This window comes from Mus caroli, unplaced genomic scaffold (genome assembly GCF_978045245.1).
Source record: "Mus caroli unplaced genomic scaffold, Mus_caroli_1 scaffold_8, whole genome shotgun sequence".
In the NCBI taxonomy this organism is placed as follows: domain Eukaryota; kingdom Metazoa; phylum Chordata; class Mammalia; order Rodentia; family Muridae; genus Mus; species Mus caroli.
This window is the reverse complement of record NW_028227263.1, coordinates 11,658,737-11,680,202: the sequence shown is the minus strand read 5'-3', so window position 1 is coordinate 11,680,202 and position 21,466 is coordinate 11,658,737. Positions and strand designations below refer to the sequence as shown.

At 47.0% G+C, this 21,466-nt stretch overlaps 1 protein-coding gene across 1 annotated transcript in view; it reads right to left on the bottom strand.

Annotated features, from left to right (window-relative positions):
* Positions 1–21,466, bottom strand: part of Adam12 (ADAM metallopeptidase domain 12) — a 356,891-nt gene that overhangs the window by 62,291 nt on the left and 273,134 nt on the right. The window contains exon 12 of the mRNA XM_021167906.3: positions 823–1,000. Within this exon, the coding sequence (XP_021023565.1) occupies positions 823–1,000 (178 nt within the window). The remainder of the gene's footprint in view (positions 1–822; positions 1,001–21,466) is intronic.

Here is a 21,466-nt window from a genome sequence, read left to right as displayed (position 1 = left end):
GACTTCAGAGCAATCTCAGCTAGACCGAAAGCTCAGCTCAGCGCTGCTTATTCACACTCCCCTTTCACAGCGGGTTTTGCAAAGAGAAAGGCACAGTACTCACAGGCTCTTAGAAGCCAGGCTCCCAGGGCTTTGCTTTCTAAGAGACTCTGAGATAAATGCTTTCATGGTTCGCATCCTCACCTCACTAAGAACGGGGCAACCTTCAATAGAGAAGGCACTCACCTATTAAAGCCAAGTGATACAGCCAACTCTGCTACATGGCCAACATTCCAAAAAGCCACCAACTATGGGGCACTTTTTCAAGGTGGCCATGTGGAACTTTTCCAGAGAATCTCTATTATACCAATATCCTGACTATTAGCTCATTTCCCCTTCCTTTTCTCCCCCCTCGCTCAGTGTGTGTGTGTGTGTGTGTGTGTGTGTGTGTGTGTGTGTGGTTTGTGTGTAGGCCAGAGGTCAACTTCAGGTGCCATTCCTCAGGTTCTGTCCTCTTTGTCGTTTTGGAATGGATTTTTCACTGAGGCCTCTAGGGCTCACCCATTAGATGAAGCTGAAGGGCTAGTATGTTTTAGACATCTGCCTATCTCTGCTGACCTCCAGTGCTGGGCCTGCAGGCACACACTATCACATGCAGCTTTTCCACATGGGTTTTTAGGAACCCAGGGCCTCCTGGTTGCATGGCAAGTCCTTTAACAAGCCATCTCTCCTGACTCCTATCACCAGTTTTTAGCCTGTTCATTTTGCTGCCTGAGCTCGCTCAAGCTCCTCTGTCCTCCCAGTCAGAGGCAATGGCAGGCACCATGGAGAGAGTCCCCTTACCTCTGGTTCTCCGCAGTCACACTCTTCTCCCTCTTCCACATAGCCATTTCCACACTTCCGGCCCCCAAAGGCCTGCTTGACCTCTGGTAGGTTGAAAAGACACATCCCCATCCCCTTCTCCAGGCTAGCCTCCAGGTCCTTCCTGCTGCAGCTGCTGAACACCATGGGGAATGGGAACCTGAGGAAGAAAGGCCACAGTGAGTCACACAGGCACATGGGGCCATCCCTCCCTTCAGGCACTGTGACCAAGGATGCTAGTGCAGTAACACACAGCTGCTCACAGCAATCAGGATTTGCTTAACCATGGTCCAGTGAAGCACTGTCAGGTCGTCCTGGCACCGGTTCCCATAGGGTAAGGAAGAAGGGCTTTGTCAAAAACACAGTGTTTATTTTTTTTTTGTTTTTGTTTGTCTGTTTTTGACAGTTCCACACCAGTAGCTTAAGACAGTCATACTATGGTGCTATTAATAGTTCTTCAGGGAGATATTAGTTACTTTTTGACTGCTGTGATAAAACACTATGACCAAGGCAACCTATAAAGGAAATCATGTGACTGGGCTATGGTTTCAGAAGATCAGAGCCCATGATGGTAGAGCAAAGGTAATGGTGCCAGGGACAGTTGAGAGCTCACACCTGCATCCACAAGTGGGGGGGGGGAGGAAAGTGAGGAGGGGAAGAGGAGAGGGTGGGAGAGGGGGACAGGGAGGGACAGAGAGAGAGACAGAGAAACAGAGACAGACTGGGAATGGCCAGAGTGTTTTGAAACCTCAAAGCCTGCCTCCAGTGACACACCTCTTCCAAACGAGCCCACCCCTTCATCCTTTCCAAACAGTTTCACCAACTGAGGACCACGTATGCAAATGTATAAGCCTATTATGGCCATTCTCAATCAAGCCACCACAGAGGTCATGTTGTAGGAAATGAAGTCTTAGGGTCTAGAATTTTTAACAAAGACACATGTGGGGTGGTGGACTGTGAGAGGAAGCCTGGTAAGATTGAGCTAGGGCTTGAAGCCCTGGAGATCCATAAGGGATGGTAGGAGCTTCACCTGATCCCAACTCTAACCCCTTGTCCCATAGCCACAGCCCCCTACAGAGAGAATTGTGGCCACCAGTTATGTAGGGACAGCACTCACCCATCCCTCCTCATGTAGATGCGGCATCTCAGGCCAAGCCAATAGAACGCACTTGATGTCAGACCCACCCCACCCCAAAACTGCATATAAGATCTGCATATCCAGAAGGAATAGAAATGTGTGAGGATAACTCCGTTGTCTGAGAGCATCTGTCACCAGAGCTATAACACTCACTGCCTGGGAAGAGGACACTGCTTTCCCAGGGCTTCTGCCACCAGAAGCTCCCTGCACCTACTCCCTAGCCAGCGAGCTCAGCTCTGCTAGGCTCAGCACAGCAGTAGCAGTAGCAACAGCAGCAGCAGTAGCAGCAGCAGCAGCAGCAACAGCACCACCACCACCAGAGTAGCAGCAGCAGTAGCACCACCACCACCACCAGAGTAGCAGCAGCAGCAGCAGCAGCACCACCACCACCACCACCAGAGCAGCAGCAACAGTGAAAGCAGCAACAGTGACGGCAGCAGCAGGGACAGCAGCAGCAGGGATAGCCCCTCCCTGCTCATGCCCTTCCCCCTTCACTTGAACCCTCCCTCCCGGCTGGGCCAAAGGTCTCCCAGCTTCTGGTACACAGACCAACAGACATATAGTAATGCCTTTATTGATACATACACAGAGGAAAATGGCACGAATGATGCTATGTATTGGTTCTATGTGTTCAGGGGACATATGGTCTGTCCCACTATAGATCAATTTGATATTGACATGCAGGCCTATGAAGACTGAGTGATGATCTTTTCCTGACACAGCTCTCAGCAAATGGAGGTAGTCTAGAATGTAGGTCTTGGTCTTGTCTATAAATTCCAGGGCTAGAATGGGTGTGGTGGGGTCAGCCACAAAGCACTGGTCCCTTTCTGGTGTCTAGAAGAGCTGCTCATGCCATTGGCCCCTGAGTGGACCCTGTGACTTGTTGGCAGTAGGCTGTGAGCAGGAGTGATGTTAGGTCTGTGCTGCTGAACTGATTATTCCTCCCCGAAGTCTTTCTTTCCCTTTTTTCTCAAATGACCAGGAGCTGTATTTGTGGAATCTGGCTCTGACTCCCAGAAAGAGAAAAGCACATTTCTTGAGAGCCATGGAGAACTGGGGACATTTTCCTAGAGCAGCCATGTTATGGGTATGGTCTAGTGGGTCCCCCTAGGGGGATGTATGTATGTATGTATGTATGTTATGTATGTTATGTATGTATGTATGTGCGTATGTATATATGTATGTACACACACACACACACACACACACACACACACACACACACACACACTGGTAGTAGCTCCAGTGATCTGATGCTGCTTTCACAGGTGGTACCTGCCCCTGGGGAAGGTGGGATGCCACCACCAGAAGGGTTGTAACCTCCAAGAAACCTTGACTAGTTCCCACTAGAATGAGACATCAAAAGAACAAGCTTGGCCTGGGAGTCACTCCTGCTTCCTCATCTTGCCATATGACTGCTTCCTCCTGCAAGCCCTTTGCCGCTGTGATACCTCCTGCCATGAGGACCCTACCAGGGACATAGATGTCAGCACCATGCCTTTGAACAAACTCTAAACTGTAGGTGGAATAAACCACTTTATGTATTATGCATCAGCAATGTTCTGTGGTAGCAACAGAAAACAGACTAATATAGTTATCCCAACACAAAGTATACCATTCTCTCTCTCTCTCTCTCTCTCTCTCTCTCTCTCTCTCTCTCTCTCTCTCTCTCTCTCTCTCTCTCTCCCCCCCCTCTCTTTTTTTGTGTTTGTTTGTTTTTGTTTTTGAGACAGGGTTTCTCTGTATAGCCCTGGCTGTCCTGGAACTCACTTTGTAGACTAGGCTGGCCTCGAACTCAGAAATCTGCCTGCCTCTGCCTCCCGAGCACTGGGATTAAAGGTGTGCGCCACCATGACCGGCTCCATTCTCTCTTAAAAACACATTTTCTGATCTCTTGAGGCATTCAAGACAATGAGGACTGGCCTGCTAGAAAGCCAAGTTTTATGACTTAGTGAGGAAGCAAGCCTACTGTCCAGCATGCCCCAGCATACCTCCCCATGGAGATATTTACAGGATGACATTATAATTGGATTTCAATCAATTGGCCAGATCAGCACAAGCAGCTACATCTCCCCAACTATGGCAGAGAAACTACTACATCATGACAGAGTTTGGCAATAGTTTTGTGTCCTGAGGGTTCATGCAGCCAAGATGATGACACCATTCACTCCTCTGTACCTCCCCCTCCCCCTGCCTTCTTTCACTTTCAGGTTAATTGGAGTATAATTCAAACCACAAATAAACAAATGAAAGCGAGTCCTGCTCTCTGAGACAGGAAGACGGTAAGTTGAACTGTAACAAAGTTCCCTTTGGAATCTTTGTACATTTCCTTGGCAGATAGATTATTGCCAGTATCAAAATAATGCAGAAAAGCTCCCATGAACAATAGAGTGTCACACTTACAATTTAGAAAAGGCATGGCGTGGAAGAGACCATTCTATTGCTCAAGATGCTGAAGGCGGACCTATGCATAGGAGGTAGCTTGGCCAAGGACTAGGGCAGGCCTTCTCTTCTGTTTAAGAGCACCCCTCCATGAGGACCTTGGGGCCTGAACTTCATTCTCAGATATACACAGCTAGGTGCTGTGGTGGCAGGCTGTGTCCAGCTCCCTCCGGGAGAGGCTAGTCTCTGGAGAGTGCCAGGGTTAATTAGAAAAGACTCCAGGCTAAGTTGATGGGAAGGTTTGGCAGTGGGAAGATGGCTCAGTAAAGTGCTCAGAATGCAAGTGTGAGGACCTCAGGTCAGAGACCCTGAACCCACATTCAGCAGCAGCGTGTGTCTATAATCCCAGTGCTCCCAATGATAAGAAGGGAATCAGAGATAAGAGAAGCCACAGGAGCCTTTGGATCTGGTAGCCTGATGTACTCAATGGAAAACAAGTGGTCTGTTTCAAACAAGGTGACAGGTGAGGACCAGTTCTTAAGTTGTCCTCTGCCGTGCCTGCATTGATGTCTTAGGGTACCTCTGTTGGAACTGCAAGACAGCACTGTCCTCCTGAGATAATAGGTGAGGTTCTGGTGAAGGTGCTGACCCTGAGGGTCAGTCACACACATCCCAGAGCTGTCCCTTACCCCAAAGCCTAGGCATGCTGGCTTTTATAGTCTTGCTTGAGAAAACTCCCAGAGACTACTGGCCATGGTCCTCAGGTCTTCCTTCTCCAACCTAGGGACTTTTTGGCCTTTTCTAGCCCTTCCCTTAGATAATTTCTCCTTGTTTTTGGTACTGGGGTGGTAACTAGGGCTTCAGGCATATCAGGCTCTAACCCCAAGTCACTCGATAGACAGCCCTGATACCACCCTAGCCCACGATAGCTCTTTGATAACAAGCAATGATGGGGATGAGGGACCTAAGCTAAGTGATGCACACTGAGCTGATATGGAGGGTAGGCAAGCCCCGAAGAGAACTCATTATGAAAGGAGCAACCGAGCCCCTCCAAAGGTCAAGATAAAGACAGTGTGGACACACCCTGGGAAGAGCTCGCCGTGGGCATGGGCGGCAGTTAGATAGAAATTCATCAGTAACAAAGCAGATACACACCTCTAGAAGCAGCCCCTTCTCCAGAAAAGGATTCCCTAGCCAGTCCTTGTCATTCACGGCAAAGGACAAAGTCCTGATATGGTGAGAAGATACCAGAGTGTCCTTACCCATGAAGCTTTGCCAGTCTGTTTTACAAGTACATTCTCTCATTTCTTCAGGCAGCAAAGATGACAGGGACTGGCCTGCCAGAAAGCCAGGAGATTTTGACTTTGTGAGCAAGCAGGCCTGGTGTCTATCCCACCCAGACTTACCTCCCCATGGAGACGTTTACAAGATCATCTTATAATTGGCACACTCTCAATGGCACTTTCCTAATAAACTCTAACCCTGATTTCCCAAATTGTATCAAACTACCTAGCCTGAGCTACCAAGGTGCTCAGTGGAATAATGAAAGCATCAAAACTTAAAGCTAAAGAATCCTGACCTCTACTCCCTGTACAAAGTTTAGTAACCTGAAGTTATTTCAAGTCTCAAAAGAGAAGAAGGGGAGATTAAAAGAACCCACATATCAGATTGTTTTCATTACAGTACTATTCTGATCTATACATACCAGAATACTTTCTATACCTCAAAGGGCCACTCAGTGCTGAGTGGCCAGAGCATAGAGCCAAGAACTGCTGGTTCACGGAGTCCTGAGTTCCTTCATTAGCATGAGCAGTGTGCCAAAGAGCCCTGAGCCAGGCCTAGAATCTGCTTTCTGTGGCCTTAGGCATCCTCTGCAGGGCCTGCGTTGTGGCCACTGATGGATGCTGTCATTCCAGTTTAGTTACACCAGGGAGGTGACATGGAGAACAGTCACCAAGGCAAAGTGTACCTCTCTGTCTCTTAGTCTGCTGCCCTAGAGTTTTCTACAATGGTGGAGCTCAGTGGATACGGATGTTGTCATCAAAACTCGCTGTTATTTGTTCAGCCATTTGAGAGGTAGTTTTTAAGATTCCATTATACTCTAAGCTACGGAGGGTCCCAAGAGGATTCAGTTATGGCCTGAGTACCACCCACTGTCCTCAGGATTAGTCTTTGCCAACTCATTTTCCATCTGGCTGCCCAATGCCTCCTCATGTGTCTTTCAAACCATTTCTAGAAATCCTGTAGGATTCCCAGGAAATAGTCCTAGAACTGTCAGGCCCTTAGGTGCACAGTTATTTGTGCTACATATATGGGGATGACAGATTAATTATTCTTTTTTTCCTGTTATGGTCTTAGTACTACAAGACTATAAATTCCTAAGGCTAGTCACTGAGTTAGATTTTGGCCTAAATGTTCATTCAAAACAATCCTATGAGAGTATGAGTCCCATTTACAAAGGGACAATGGGTTTCTACTCAGGGGCTGACAGACGCTGTTTGAATAAGTCTTTTGATTCCAAGTTCATTGATTGAAAACTACCTAATTTCTTTCTCATTCTGTTTATCCTTTGTGTAGAGAAAGGCCACTGATTTGTTTGAGTTAATTTTATATCCAGCTACTTCACTGAAGCTGTTTATCAGGTTTAGGAGTTCTCTGCTGGAATTTTTAGGGTCACTTATATATACTATCATATCATCTGCAAATACTGATATTTTGAGTTCTTCCTTTCCAATTTGTATCGCCTTGATCTCCTTTTGTTGTCTAATTGCTCTGGCTAGGACTTCAAGTACTATATTGAATAGGTAGGGAGAAAGTGGGAAGCCTTGTCTAGTCCCTGAATTTAGTGGGATTGCTTCCAGCTTCTCTCCATTTAGTTTGATGTTGGCTACTGGTTTGCTGTAGATTGCTTTTATTATGTTTAGGTATGGGCCTTGAATTCCTGATCTTTCCAAGACTTTTATCATGAATGGGTGTTAGATTTTGTCAAATGCTTTCTCAGCATCTAACGAGATGATCATGTAGTTTTTGTCTTTGAGTATGTTTATATAGTGGATTACGTTGATGGATTTCCGTATATTAAACCATCCCTGCATCCCTGGGATGAAGCCTACTTGGTCAGGATGGATGATCGTCTTGATGTGTTCTTGGATTCGGTTTGCAAGGATTTTATTGAGTATTTTTGCATTGATATTCATACGGGAAAATTGGTCTGAAGTTTTCTTTCTTTGTTGGATCTTTGTGTGCTTTAGGTATCAGAGTAATTGTGGCTTCATAGAATGAATTGGATAGAGTACCTTCTGTTTCTATTCTCTTGTGAGGCTATGCAGTACCTGGCAAATACAGAAGTGGATGTTCACAGTCACCTATTGGATGGAACACAGGGCCTCCAATGGAGGAACTAGAGAAAGTACCCAAGGAGCTGAAGAGGTCTGCAACCCAATAGGTGGAACAACAATATGAACTAACCAGTACCCCAGAGCTCATGTCTCTAGCTGCATATGTAGCAGAAGATGGCCTAGTCGGCCATCAGTGGGAAGAAAGGCCCCTTGGTATTGCAAACTTTATATGCCCCAGTACAGGGGAATACCAGGGCCAAGAAGTGGGAGTGGGTGGGTAGGGGAACAGGGTGGGGGGAGGGTATAGGGGACTTTCAGGATAGCATTTGAAATGTAAGTGAAGAAAATATCTAATTAAAAAAAAAGAAAGAAAACTACCCTATTTTCTTCATTACTTAAGTCAGCATTGAATTACCCGTGATGAACAGCTGAAATGTAGCAAGTGGTCAGCATACATGTGATGCCCAATCTTAGATGCTGGGGACCAACCTGCCTACAGGTCAGTACATGTCTAGGCCAGTGGATCTCAAAGTGTGGTCTAGGGGCAGAAGTGTCAATACCTTAATAGGGATGCAGATTCCAAGGCCCTGTACAGATTCAACAGAGTGGGAGGGACACTGGGAGGTCCCTAGCACCTGTGTGCTTCCAAGAGAGTGGTTTATTTGATACAAAATGCACAAGATATAAAATTCACCTTTTAAGATCACACTGGCCTATGACCATGTCTGTGAGAGATTATCATGATTAATGATTCATGTGGGAAGTCTCAGTCCACTATGGGCAGCACCATTCCTAGGCAGGTGGACCTGAGCTCTATGTGAAAGGAAGCTGATTAGGAGTCAGTAATTAGTGTTTCTTTGTGGTTCCTGTCTTGACTTCTCTCAAATGATGGACTATTACCTGTAAGCATGAAATAAAACAAACTTCCCTTTCCCCAGTTGTTTTTGGTCAAGAGTGTTTAATAACAGCAACAGAAAAACAATTGAGAACCACCACCCACCACTCAAACCCAGGCCTATTAAGTCGTCACTTCTGTTCTCTGCCTGGAGAATGAACAAAGGGACACATGATGTCCCTTTGTGTGGCTGGTTCTTTCCTGTAGCATAGTGCTTCAAGGTTCATCCATATCGTTGCATGCATCAGTCCAACTTCCCTTTCTATGGCTCAAAGATTGTTCCATGGTAAGATGGCACTACATCTGGCTATTACTAGATGGCCAAGAGATAACAGTTCAAGCTCCTTACCTAAGATTCATGTCTTAAGAATACCATTGGAGTAGCTGGGTGTGTGGCGTACACCTTTAATCCCAGCACTCGGGAGGCAGAGGCAGGCAGATTCTTGAGTTCGAGGCCAGCCTGGTCTACAAAGTGAGTTCCAGGACAGCCAGGGCTATACAGAGAAACCCTGTCTCAAAATAACCAAACCAAACCAAACCAAACCAAACCAAACCAAACCAAACCAAACCAAACCAAAGAATACCGTTGGAGCAACCCCCACCAATTTGAGTCGACTCTGAAACACTGTGTAGGCTCCTCAAGTGCACCTTTTATGTGTTTTGCTTAGATACCATTCTGGTGTCATTTTCTGGGAAGCTCTGTGTAGCATTTGGAAAACCTTAACTTGGTTTTGGGTATAAAGTTTCTGCCTGTCTCTTTAAGACAAACCCAAATCAGGAATGTGTTCATAAATACTAACAACTGCAGTTAACATTGGTGTGGTTAAGTATACTCGGGAGGCAGAAGCAGGTGAATCTCTGTGAGTTCAAGGCCAGCCTGGTCTACACAGTAAGTTCCAGGCCAACCAAGGCGCCATGGAGGGACCCTGTCTCAAAAACAAAACAGAGCAGAGCTGCAGTGATCCATGGGTCCTTGCTCTACACACAAATTAGGCAAGGCAGTGTTGTGGACAGGGCAGTGTTGTGGACAGGGCAGCGTTGTGGACAGGGCAGCGTTGTGGACAGGGCAGCGTTGTGGACAGGGCAGCGTTGTGGACAGGGCAGCGTTGTGGACAGGGCAGCGTTGTGGACAGGGCAGCGTTGTGGGCAGGGCAGCGTTGTGGGCAGGGCAGCGTTGTGGGCAGGGCAGCGTTGTGGACAGGGCAGCGTTGTGGACAGGGCAGCGTTGTGGACAGGGCAGCGTTGTGGACAGGGCAGCGTTGTGGACAGGGCAGCGTTGTGGACAGGGCAGCGTTGTGGACAGGGCAGCGTTGTGGACAGGGCAGCGTTGTGGACAGGGCAGCGTTGTGGACAGGGCAGCGTTGTGGACAGGGCAGCGTTGTGGACAGGGCAGCGTTGTGGACAGGGCAGCGTTGTGGACAGGGCAGCGTTGTGGACAGGTCAGTGTTGTGTTATGGACAGGGCAGTGTTGTGTTGTGGACAGGGCAGTGTTGTGGACAGGGCAGCATTGTGTTGTGCACAGGTCAGTGTTGTGTTGTGCACAGGGCAATGTTGTATTGTGCACAGGGCAGTGTTGTGTTGTGGACAGGGCAGTGTTGTGGATAGACAGGGCAGTGTTGTGGACAGGTCAGTTTTGTGTTGTGGACAGGGCAGTGTTGTGTTGTGGACAGGGCAGTGATGTGTTGTGGACAGGGCAGTGATGTGTTGTGCACAGGGCAGTGTTGTGTTGTGCACAGGGCAGTGTTGTGTTGTGCACAGGGCGGTGTTGTGGACAGGTCAGTGTTGTGTTGTGGACAGGTCAGTGTTGTGTTGTGGACAGGGCAGTGATGTGTTGTGCACAGGGCAGGAGATGCTCCCCCTCACTGCTCACTTGTACTTTGGCTTTCTTACTCACCAGCCTATTTCCTGGTGCTTCTATGAAGCGAGGACCAAATCAGGCTCTACGGTTTTTCACGACATCAGAGATCTTGCTCAGTTCATGCATGGTATGCATTTAAGAACACAAGTTTGTTTCTTCTATAGTTCTTGGCAAGCTCATCACAGCACACCATTTAATACATTTAATAAACTATCCCTAATATGCCAGATCAGCAGCTAATTAAACTGACATATAGCAATGGCAGATTTGGGCAAGCAATAAAAGTGGAGAATTACTCAGAAAGGAAGCCATTTCCCATGCTCCTGTCCCCGGGCACAAGAACACTTTAAAGTAATTGCACCTGAGACCCAGAAAAGAAAGCTGCTTTCAGTTCTGTGCAGAGAATTTATCTTAGGCACCAGCAGCATCCTGCTGTGGTTCCTGCCCAGATACGACCTCTTGTTAGACACATTCACCCTTTTCTCTAATATTTAACTGCCAGGGACACTTGGGGCAAACTTACTGCATTGAATGCAAGGTTAGACATAAAAAGAGAATGAAGTAGAAAGGAGGGAAATAAAACCCTACTACTTAAAAAAAAATAAAGAAGCAGCCACTTAGGGCTTCCCACTATACTGGCAGTCACAACTTAATATCCAGCTGTCCAGCTGTCTCCAAACTGCCAAGAAAACATGGTTAGGGACAACTTTTACTTTTGAGAAACCTGTAGTCAGAAAAGCCTTTTCTCGTTCAAGCCTATTGTACATTTCATGGCTGTAGACTTAGGGTGACTCATACTGAGCCAATTTATCAACCCTGACAGAAGTCTGGAGTTATCTGCTTAATGAAAGCTCGCTGGGAACCCTTAGGAGACAACTACTTTTCCAGTAAAAATTAGGCCTCCAGGCCAAGCTTCTGGGAGGAGGTTGGACAAAGGAGCTGCAGGTTTCACAGTTTCCTGTGACTCTGTTGCTTCTCTGGCAATTTGGTCTCCCAGTCCATTACTTCAGCTCAGAGCTGCAGCAGTGATGAAGGAAGAGGAAGGGACCTTCACAGGCCCTGAATGAGCATAGATTGCTTGATGGAGAAAGCTAGCTTTGAGGAAATGGGGGTGGGACACCATCCATGTTTATCTCTTTAAATTGACTGAAAAAAAATACTAGAAGTAAACATAGATAGTGCTCTACATGATAGAGGACTCCATTTGCCCAATAATCAAAGCCAATGATTGGCATGTGAGACCTCAAAAATTAAAAAGCTTTTGCAAAAGCAAAGAAACAATCAAGTAAAGAGGAAGCTCACAGAGTGGGAGAGAATCTTTGTCAGCTATACATCTGACAGAGGATTCATATCTAAAACATTTAACGACCTTGGAAAACAAAGATTCAACCTCCGCACCCCAACCCAACCCATTCAAACAATTGGGCTACACATCTGAACAAAGAGTTCTCAAAGGAAGAAATATTTCAAGGAATGTTTATTGTCCTTAACAATGAGGGAACTGCAAATCAAAACAACCTTTTGAGAATCCAACTCACCCTAGTCAGAATGGTAATGATCAATAAAACAACCAACAATAAATGCTTAAGAGTATGTGGGGGAGGGGGACTCTCATTTACTGTTGGTGGGATTGAAAATGTGTTTGCCACTCAGAAAATCAGTGTGGAGAACTCTCAAAAAGCTAAAACTAAATCTACCATATGAGCCAGCTATACCACTCCTTGTCATATGTTCAAAGGACTCAACATCCTATCTCACAGACAATGGCTCTGCCATGTTCACTGATGCTCTATTCACAAGAGCTAGGGCATGGAAGCAAACAAAATGTCCTTCAGTTGACAAGTGGATAACGCAAATGTGGTACACAGACACTATGGGATATTATTCAGGTGTAAGAAAAAAAATTAAAACATGAACTTTGCAGGTGACTAGATGCAATTACAGAAGAACATATTGGATGAAGTAAGCCAGGCCCAGAAAGACAAGTATCACATGCTTTCTCTTATCTATGGTTCCTAGCTACAGGACTTCGGATGGCAGTATATAACATAGAGTGACTGAAGAAACCAGGCAAGTAAAAGAAGCCCTCCACCCCTCCCCATGTGTGTGTGTGTGTGTGTGTGTGTGTGTGTGTGTGTGTGTGAGTAGTAGAGAGGGGAATGGCAGGTTAACAAAAGATTCGAAATAGGAAATGGGTAAAATAAGGGTACTTTAACTCAAGCAAGGAAGGATGTCAATACAAAGGGAGATGGGGAGACGAGGTAAACTAACATTGAGATGCCTGGAAACTTCATAAAGGAAGCACCATGCTATTATTTACCTAGAATCGCATTCATGGAAAACTATGTGGACACATGTATATATGTATATAGTTTAAATGAAGTTATCTCATTTGGGCTGAAACCCCCCCCCCCCCCAATATCCATACACTAACAAAATCTCCAGTACCTTCCTTTCAAGTTGTTGGTTAGGGTAGTCCAAGACTCCCCCAAGCAATATGGGCTTTTTCTGCTGCCCTTCATTGCCTCTGAGAGGTTGAAGGCAAGTTCCTACTGTTGAAGACACCATGCACTTCAGACTCCAAATCCTACTTTTGACACAAGACCTGGAGGACCCGAGCTGGATCTGACTTGAAAGCCTCCTCCCTAAAGACTAGTTTCATGGTAGTAGAAGGTACTGTGCACCTTGGAAAGGAGGGAGGCAACCAGTGGTCTACTCAGCTGTGATGCCTATATAAACTAGTAGGATGACCAGCATGATAACCCCATGGCTTCAGTGGTGGTACTCACATCTTGGTGGTAACAGCTCTCTGATCAGACTTAATGCCTGTTCGGCAAAGGCAGTATTGGTACTGGAAACCTAGCCAACTCTCTGGGGCTAGTGAGGTCATGGACCTTGAAGGGGAACCCACAACTGCCACTCTGTTAAACCAGAATATAATTCCTAACTGCATTCTAAATATTTGCTCTTATACCCACAGATCAACGTGCCTCTTGCCTCTCATCAAAGACATTCCTCTTTGCAACAGATGGGGACCATTACAGAAACCATGACTGGTCAAAAAGTTGACCACAAGCAATCCTAGGGCCATCAGACCCTGTACCCTGTACCCTGAGATCAGGGAACATTTCAGAAGAGGGGACAGGAAGATGTTAAGGGTCAGAGGCACAGAAAATCATCCGTGAGACTATGACCCCTAGAAGCGACAGGGAAGCCACATCCATGGTACCTCAATAATGTGGCTGCTTAGCTAAGACCGGAACAAGGCTGATAACAGTCAACATGCTGACAAGAAAGGGGGAATCTCAAGGGGATCCATCTCTAGACCAAGAACTATGGGCAACTAAGGGATGCTGAGCATGAGAACAACAGTCTTCTCCAGGCAAGACTATACTTATCAAACCCAAAACCCCAGACCAGAAAACCCAACAACAACTACAACCAAACTCCAAACTCACATGTTCACTGAGCAGAAATGACATCACTGTAAAGAGCTACTCAACAGCTCCTGGAAAATAGGATGCCGGGAGCTTCCCACTGACATTTTATTTGCAGACTGAGATGGAAGCCACAGCACAGCAGATCTGGTATGTTCTTCCCCTGGGAGGTGTGGTATGGAGCAGGTGGGGAGGAAGAAAACCAGTGGGAAGATGTCTGAGTACCTGCCCGTTAGCACTACTTCGAGCCTCAGTTTTATATCTATAAAGTGGGGCTCATCACCTCCCACTCTAAGGATGAAGATAACAGAACTCCAACCAAATCCCCCAAAGTTTTAGGGGTAAGTTCACAGTATCTTCCCTAAGGCAACTTAGGGAAAGATGCCTCTGACTGCCTTGCCTTGGGCTTAGAAACATTCAGAGATGGTACAGAATCCATCATCTCTGTAGCCAGAATTTAGCAACCTGTCCTAACTGTAGCCAGATACATCAACCTTGTAAAACTGCAAAGCCAAATGAAGAAGAGTTACATACTCTTCTCACTTTAGTCCATACTGGGTAACAAAATGACTTCTGAGTTCTAAAAGCAAATGGGAACAGGACTTAGAAGCATAAGCAAGCAACCAAGCAACCAACCAGCCAGCCAGCCAGCCAGCCAGCCAACCAATTACAGACCAGGTACAAGAACACACTGTTTAGAAGGCAACTACCAGCCTCCCCTTGTTTTCAATTTCCTACAGCTTTCCCCATATTTCCCCTGAGGCTCATCTCCCAGGAGCAAGATCCTCAAGTCCTCCCATCTTTTCTCCAGGCATGGAGCTCACTGTGGGCCACACTCACATAACATGCAAAGATAGACCTTAAGAAACAGCCCAATCCTTTGAAATGTGGAGCCAATCCTATGTTGTCCCCATGAAAGAACCAGTTTTGCATTCACTGCAAGTTCTCTTCCTATAGGACTTAGGTCCTCCTACAGTGAGACAGTGCAAGAAGTCACAACTGGGTGGGTTTACCTCAGTCAGCTTTTAAAGCTCAGATTCCAGGGCCATTGTCAGAAAAGCCTTCAGGTCTTTTGCAACTGCACCTCTGCATAAAACCTTTTCATCTCCAGGCACAGAACGCAGGTGCAACCAAGTGGGCCCTTGAGTTGGGTTGGCTGGTGATGTTGGCGCCCTGGTTGATTGCCCTTGCTTTCGTTCAGCAGTCTGATAGGCTCGCCATGTAAACTTATGGGTTTACACTTAGGGGGCTTAGAAACGCTGACAGTATCCACCATTTTCTTAATAAACCTCCTCCCCTTGATATCCCATGAGTCAAATTTTATCACTGTGGCTTTTCAGTTGAGGAAACAGGAGTTCAGAGAGGCGAGGAGCCTTACTGGGACCGAAGGAATGCAGAACTGGGACTGAACACAGGGCTTTTGAACAGAAGCCTGCCATCTTCTTCATTCTCTAGGCCTGGGAGAGCTGTCAGGAGCTTCTTCCCCCAAACCCCAGGCACAAGCCATGAGGCTCCTCAGACAGGACTTGACACAAGGGGCTGGGTGGAGGGGGAGGCATGCAGGTACTATTTGTAGAAAGTGGTGGTCACCTGAGTGCCTTGGGGCACCTAGGAGCCAGAGAAATAAAGGTGAGTCCTGGGGTCCTCTCCAGTTCCAAACTGCACCTTGAAGCACTTGTCTGAGGGAGTTTGATGTCATGGAGAATGAGGTTCAGTATACCTGGGTTCATTTGAACCAGATTGTGATCCATTCTGTCTTGAATTAGCTTCCCACAGGATAGCCTGATCACTCCAGATCAGAGGGAGACATGGACTGAGCCCATTCTGTCACCTGATGCTATATTGGCTGGACACCAAGAACACTGGCTCAGAGGATGGACCAGACCTTAGTGAAGACCATGGGAACTGCATCTTTATATTCTTGCAAGAACATCAGTGACTTCACCAGAACCAATGCTGACCCAGTCAATGGGCCTGCTAGATGGGCTACCGAAGGCTAAGGAAGATGCAGGCTAGGGTGAAGACTCTAGCATGTGCTCGCCTCGGTAGGACATGGCCCGTGCTTAATAGAAAGTACCTAGGGCACAGAAGGATCCATCTGCTGAACATTATTGTTCATGGAGCTAAACATGTGAGCTCTGACCAATGTTCCTCACTGGAACCTAATTAAAGTGGGGATCTAATTCCCCAGGAATTTGAATAGAGGGACACTAAGTGAGCTGTGGTGAGTTGAATCATACACAGGAGGCTTCTGGATGCTGCCACCGTCTCACTTCTACACAGAATAGCTGTTCCCTCCAGAAGTGAGGTCCTGGAAGCCGAGGACCCAGTGGCAGGGAACACAGTATTCAGAGGCTCCCGTTGGTTCGGCAGAGGCTCTGTCTGTGTCAGATGAGCAGCTTAACATTCGGTTAAATGGAAAGGCTGCTGCGTGTGGGGCTCTCCAGGGCTGGGTGCTGACAGACATGAACCGGTGCTGTGCTTAATGAGGGACAATTTATACGCCTCATGTAACAGACTCCTTTCTGCTGCAGTAGCAGACACACCTGCACTTATCATGCTTCTCAGGAGAAAGGAGCTTCGTGTCAAACCTGCTAGGTAAGGCAGCCATAACAGAACTCTGAACCCCCAGCTATGGCAAAAATCAGTGCACATCTCATCCTGGTCCCACTGGTTGTCTCTTGCATGGGTTCCCACCAGGGAGTACAGGAATGGTGAGGAGACTCTCTCTTTCATTCCCAAGTCCCGAGAGCTTGAGGCCCCAAAGCTCGCTGGCACCTGGTGAAGGGCAAAGGACTGGGCTTGGAGCCAGGAGCTTGGGCCTCTGTCCTCCCTGACCTGCAGTCTTCTCACTTATCAGAGGGAGCTGAGTATGTCTGTATTCTCAGGGCTGTGACAAGCAGCATGATAAAGACGCCAGAGTTCTATGTGCAGTGGAGTGAGGTCTAGTTGGGGTGATGGGGTTTTGGTTATATGTTCTAGAACTGTTAGACTGTACATGGTTTTTGGCATACCTCCAGGAAAAGCCCCACTGGGACCCTCCTATCTACTCACCCACTCACCATCTACCCCATCCCTACCCGCTCACTCCATCCCTACTCACCCATCTACCCATCTATGCATCAGTTTATATCTATGCACTTACCCCCAACCCATCAAAAGACCCTCCACATTTGCAAAGCAAGTTTCTCTCATCTCCTCGCTCTCCATGGAGTGCGTACAGAATAGCAACAGGCTTGACCGTCTCATCCTGGGTGTTTACTCAACTCCTACTTTTAGTTTTTGTAAGTTTTTCTACTGGTTGTATCGAGTCCATTCTTGTAAGCGGTTGTAATCCTGCTGTGTAAAGATGTGGTGAAAAAAAAAAAAAAGCTGGGCGTGGTGGCGCATGCCTTTAATCCCAGCACTTGGGAGGCAGAGGCAGGTGGATTTCTGAGTTCGAGGCCAGCCTGGTCTACAAAGTGAGTTCCAGGACAGCCAGAGCTATACAGAGAAACCCTGATTCGAAAAACAAAACAAAACAAAAAAACAACAAAAACAAAACAAACAAACAAACAAAAAAGATGTGGTGCACACAGAAAAGGAAAATGGAGGATGGACAAATGCTAAATTTGATAAAATAATGACGGTCATACAGGTTTTCCTCTAGAGCTTTAGTCATTAAAATAGGAAACAAATGGTTGGGTAGTAATCGCCACTTATCCATTCATCTACACGTGCAATTATTATCTGCCACCCACCCATCCATCATCCATCCACCTATCCACCAACTTGTCAAACTATCCATTCATTCCCCTATCCACCACCCAACCATCCACAAATCTCCAACCCACCCATCTTTTCCCCATCACTCCAACCCCCTATCCATCTATTCATCTACCCACCTATCTACTCACCCACTCACCATCTACCCCATCCCTGTGGCCTCCCTTCCCCCCAGCCTGGAACCTGCCTGCTCAAGAAGAGCCGACAAGAAAGAACACCCCCATTGGAGCTGGCCCCCAGCAAGGCTGGATCTAGTCTGAGTTCAAAGGCTTAGGAACTCCAGAAATTCGGGTGCTTTGTGCATGATTGTGTCATCTTGCAAACCTCTGACACAGGCTGTGATGGGATATGGTGCTGTGCTTATACATGCAAGGCTGTCCCTCCTTCTCAGTTAGTTCCTCTGTGAAATGGGCTACTATTAGAGATGTGGGGTATTTTGCTCTCTGCCATCCTAGGCTAGAGACTACTGATCACCGAGACCCAGGCACTCCTAAGTCAGTAATTTGTGACACTTGGGGATTACTGGGAGCCCTGTTTCATCCTGGCATCACCTCTGATACAGCTTAACTCCAGAGAGGTCAGTCAAGCCAAACCTTGCCATTGACCAATTCCAACTACAGAGACCCCTTGCTCTGCCACTCTAAACACAGGTGACTTGGTTACTAGGACTATATCCCTCACCCTTTCTTGCCATGTGGCTCTCCTTGACCCTGGCTGGCTTTGATGGTCACCGTAATATGTTTCTGTCTGTCATCACCAAGGTCAGCCTTCTCGGGCTTCTGTGAGATCTTCTCCACACTAAGCCCAGCAGTATCCACCCTAGAAGTCTGCATCCCTTGAGCTAACATTCCAGCTGCACACTCAATATGGGGTCCCTGTAACAGTCCATATGAGGCAGGGACACTGAGAACATGCACACACACACGCACGCATGCACACACACACACACACGCGCACACACACACACACACACACACACACACACACGTGAGAAGAGGCATCAAGATTTCTTTCATTTTGGACAATCTCTGGCAAGTGTGCAACAAGAGTCACTTATTCTTTGTTCTGTATCATCCTCTGCCTTACCTCCATGGAGCAGGCTTGTCTGAACACTCAAGAGGTGTGACTCAGAAAGGAATTTGGAGTGTGGGGTGTGTCTTAGTTAGGGTTTGACTGCTGCAAACAGACACAATAACCAAGGCAACTCTTATAAGGACAACATTTAATTGGGCTGGCTTACAGGTTCAGAGGTTCAGTCTGTTATCAAGACAGGAGCATGGCAGTGTTCAGGTAGGCATGGTGCAGGAGGAGCTGAGAGTTCTACATCTTCATCTGAAGGCCGCTAAGAGAAGACTGGCTCACATGGCTAGGAGGGAGGGTCTCTTAAAGCCCATGCCCACAATGACACATTTCTGCCAAGGTCTTACCAACTCCAAAAAGGCCTCATCTCTAAATAGTACCACTCCCTGGGCCAACCATATTCAAACCACCATAGGGTACCTAGAGAACAACCCCAGAACCACACTATGAGAGCACCTGGCTTTGCAGACTTGGCGCTCTAGAGGGGACTGAAGGGGCAGAAGTGACTGTGCTTGTGGGAAGAACAAGGAGTCACCATTTTTGAACTTGTATGAATGAAAAGAGGTGAGCGATACCTGCCACTCCCATGTGGATGAAAAGAGGTGAGCGATACCTGCCACTCCCATGTGGATGAAAAGAGGTGAGCCATGTGAGATTAGAGACCTTGCTGTCGTAAGGGCAAGCCCTTCACTGCCTCCCACCCCAAAAAATAAAAAAGCCAATTGGCCTTGTACTAGGAGCCAGCCAGTCTTAACCCCTTCTCCCTGTTCCCCAAAATTGCAGAGGATTATCAGCTCAGTGTTATTCTAAATCGTTTAGTTAAACTCAGCTAGGGTTCCAACGCCCTACTTAATGCAAACAGGTAGCTACCTATTCAGCACTAATTAGCATTATAAAGTCAGAGCCTACAGCCCAGCGCTGCTATTCAGTCAGTGCTTTAAAGACAGTCTTAGCCAGATACAGTTTACCATTAGAAAAGTTAGGGAATCCCGCGGAAACAAGTTTTTTCTTTAGCCCTAGGAACTCAGGCAAAATTATTAAACATAGATAATTTTTCTGCCACAGGCCACCCCCTTTTTTATTTTTTGTTTTGTTATCTAATGGGGGGAAATGTGGCCTCCCTTCCCCCCAGCCTGGAACCTGCCTGCTCAAGGGTGGAGCTACCGGCTCATTCGTCCTGCCACGCCCACTGCTGGAACCTGCCTTTGCTGCCTGGAGTCACACACGTGTTCGTCCTGCTACTGGACCCTGAGTTACTTGGCGGGAAGTTGGGTTCCCTCCCCCTTCCTTTATAAACTGGGTGTCTGGAAATATTAAATTGAGCCTCGATCAGAACTTGTTGTCCTGGCTTCATTCTTTTCTTCCGCCCCGTCTAGTTTCCTCTCTTTTCAGCCTGAACTGCCATTTTCAGTTGAACCGTTTGTGTTGTGGACCGCGGGCGGGCCGCAACACATCCCTACCCGCCCACTCCCTCCCTACTCACCCATTTACCCATCTATGCATCAGTTTATATCTATGCACTTACCCCCAACCCATCAATCTGCTCACCAACACACCCACCCTGTCATTCAGGAAATAGTAGTTCTAGTACACGCTGGGTGCTACTCAGGGGCAGAGGACTCAGCAATGGATAAAACAAATGTCTGACCTTATGGAGCATAGCATGGTTCCTTCTGGATAGCATAGTTGTAGAGAGACCCAGAAGTTACCTTTGCCTTCATGTAAAAGCCTATGTACCACTTTCTAGAAAGAGCAGGAAGCCATGTGGGGTTCATGCCTAGGAGGGAATGGGGTCAGGAGAACATCAGCTGGAATGCCATTACAGATAAAGTGCTGGATTAAAGAGGCCATGACATGCAATTACATCTGCTGTAGTGATGCAATTCGAAGAAGTTTTGTAGACCTAACCATTTTCAAATGGGGCTGTCTGTCTTCTGCCTCCCAGAATTTGCAATAGGGATACTTTGTCCCGAGAAGGGCCTTTGTTCTTACAAAAAAGTCCAAATATGGATGTGACTACTTTCATGTGGCAAAAATATTAGGAGGCGACACAGTTTTAGATCCCTGGGCTTCTGCTTGGATGATACAGAAACTTGGTGGCTTGTTAGATTTCTGAGCACCAGTTCCTCTAGTTCTAAAATGGACACACTTGTGTCTTCTTCCCTGACCCAGGACAGCACAAGTGCCATCTATGGAGGTAGATGGCACACTTCCTGTGTCATCTCCCCTGGGCTGGAAGCTCAAGGAGCAGTGCTTATCCAGTGTCCAGCCTGAGAGAAAAGGACATGCTGCTAAGCCCTATATACATATCAGACAGTATTTGAAGTCTGCACTAACTGCACTCATCCCTTTTTATTTTCCAGTAAGCTATATCTACTTACCCAGGCAGTAAACAGGAGCATGCAGTACACTAATGAGGTCCTCCCAGTGTGCTTATCTTCCCTCCAGGCCATTCCCTCCTAAGCTAAAATCAGGATGGAGCTGACTCAAGGATGCCAGCTGGCTAATGAAATTGATTTGACCAGTCATACTTCATCTTCCTGGAGTCCTCCTTTTGTTACTAAGGCTTTCCCTGACTCCTTTCCTTTGGATAAAGATTCCCATCATTTATCTCAACACTTGGAGAAAAAAACAAAACAAGGAAGATTTTACAAAACTTTTCAGTGAGAACCACCCACCCCCACAGCCCTGTCATCCTCCAATGAGATGATGCAGAGACATAAGGGCTTTCAG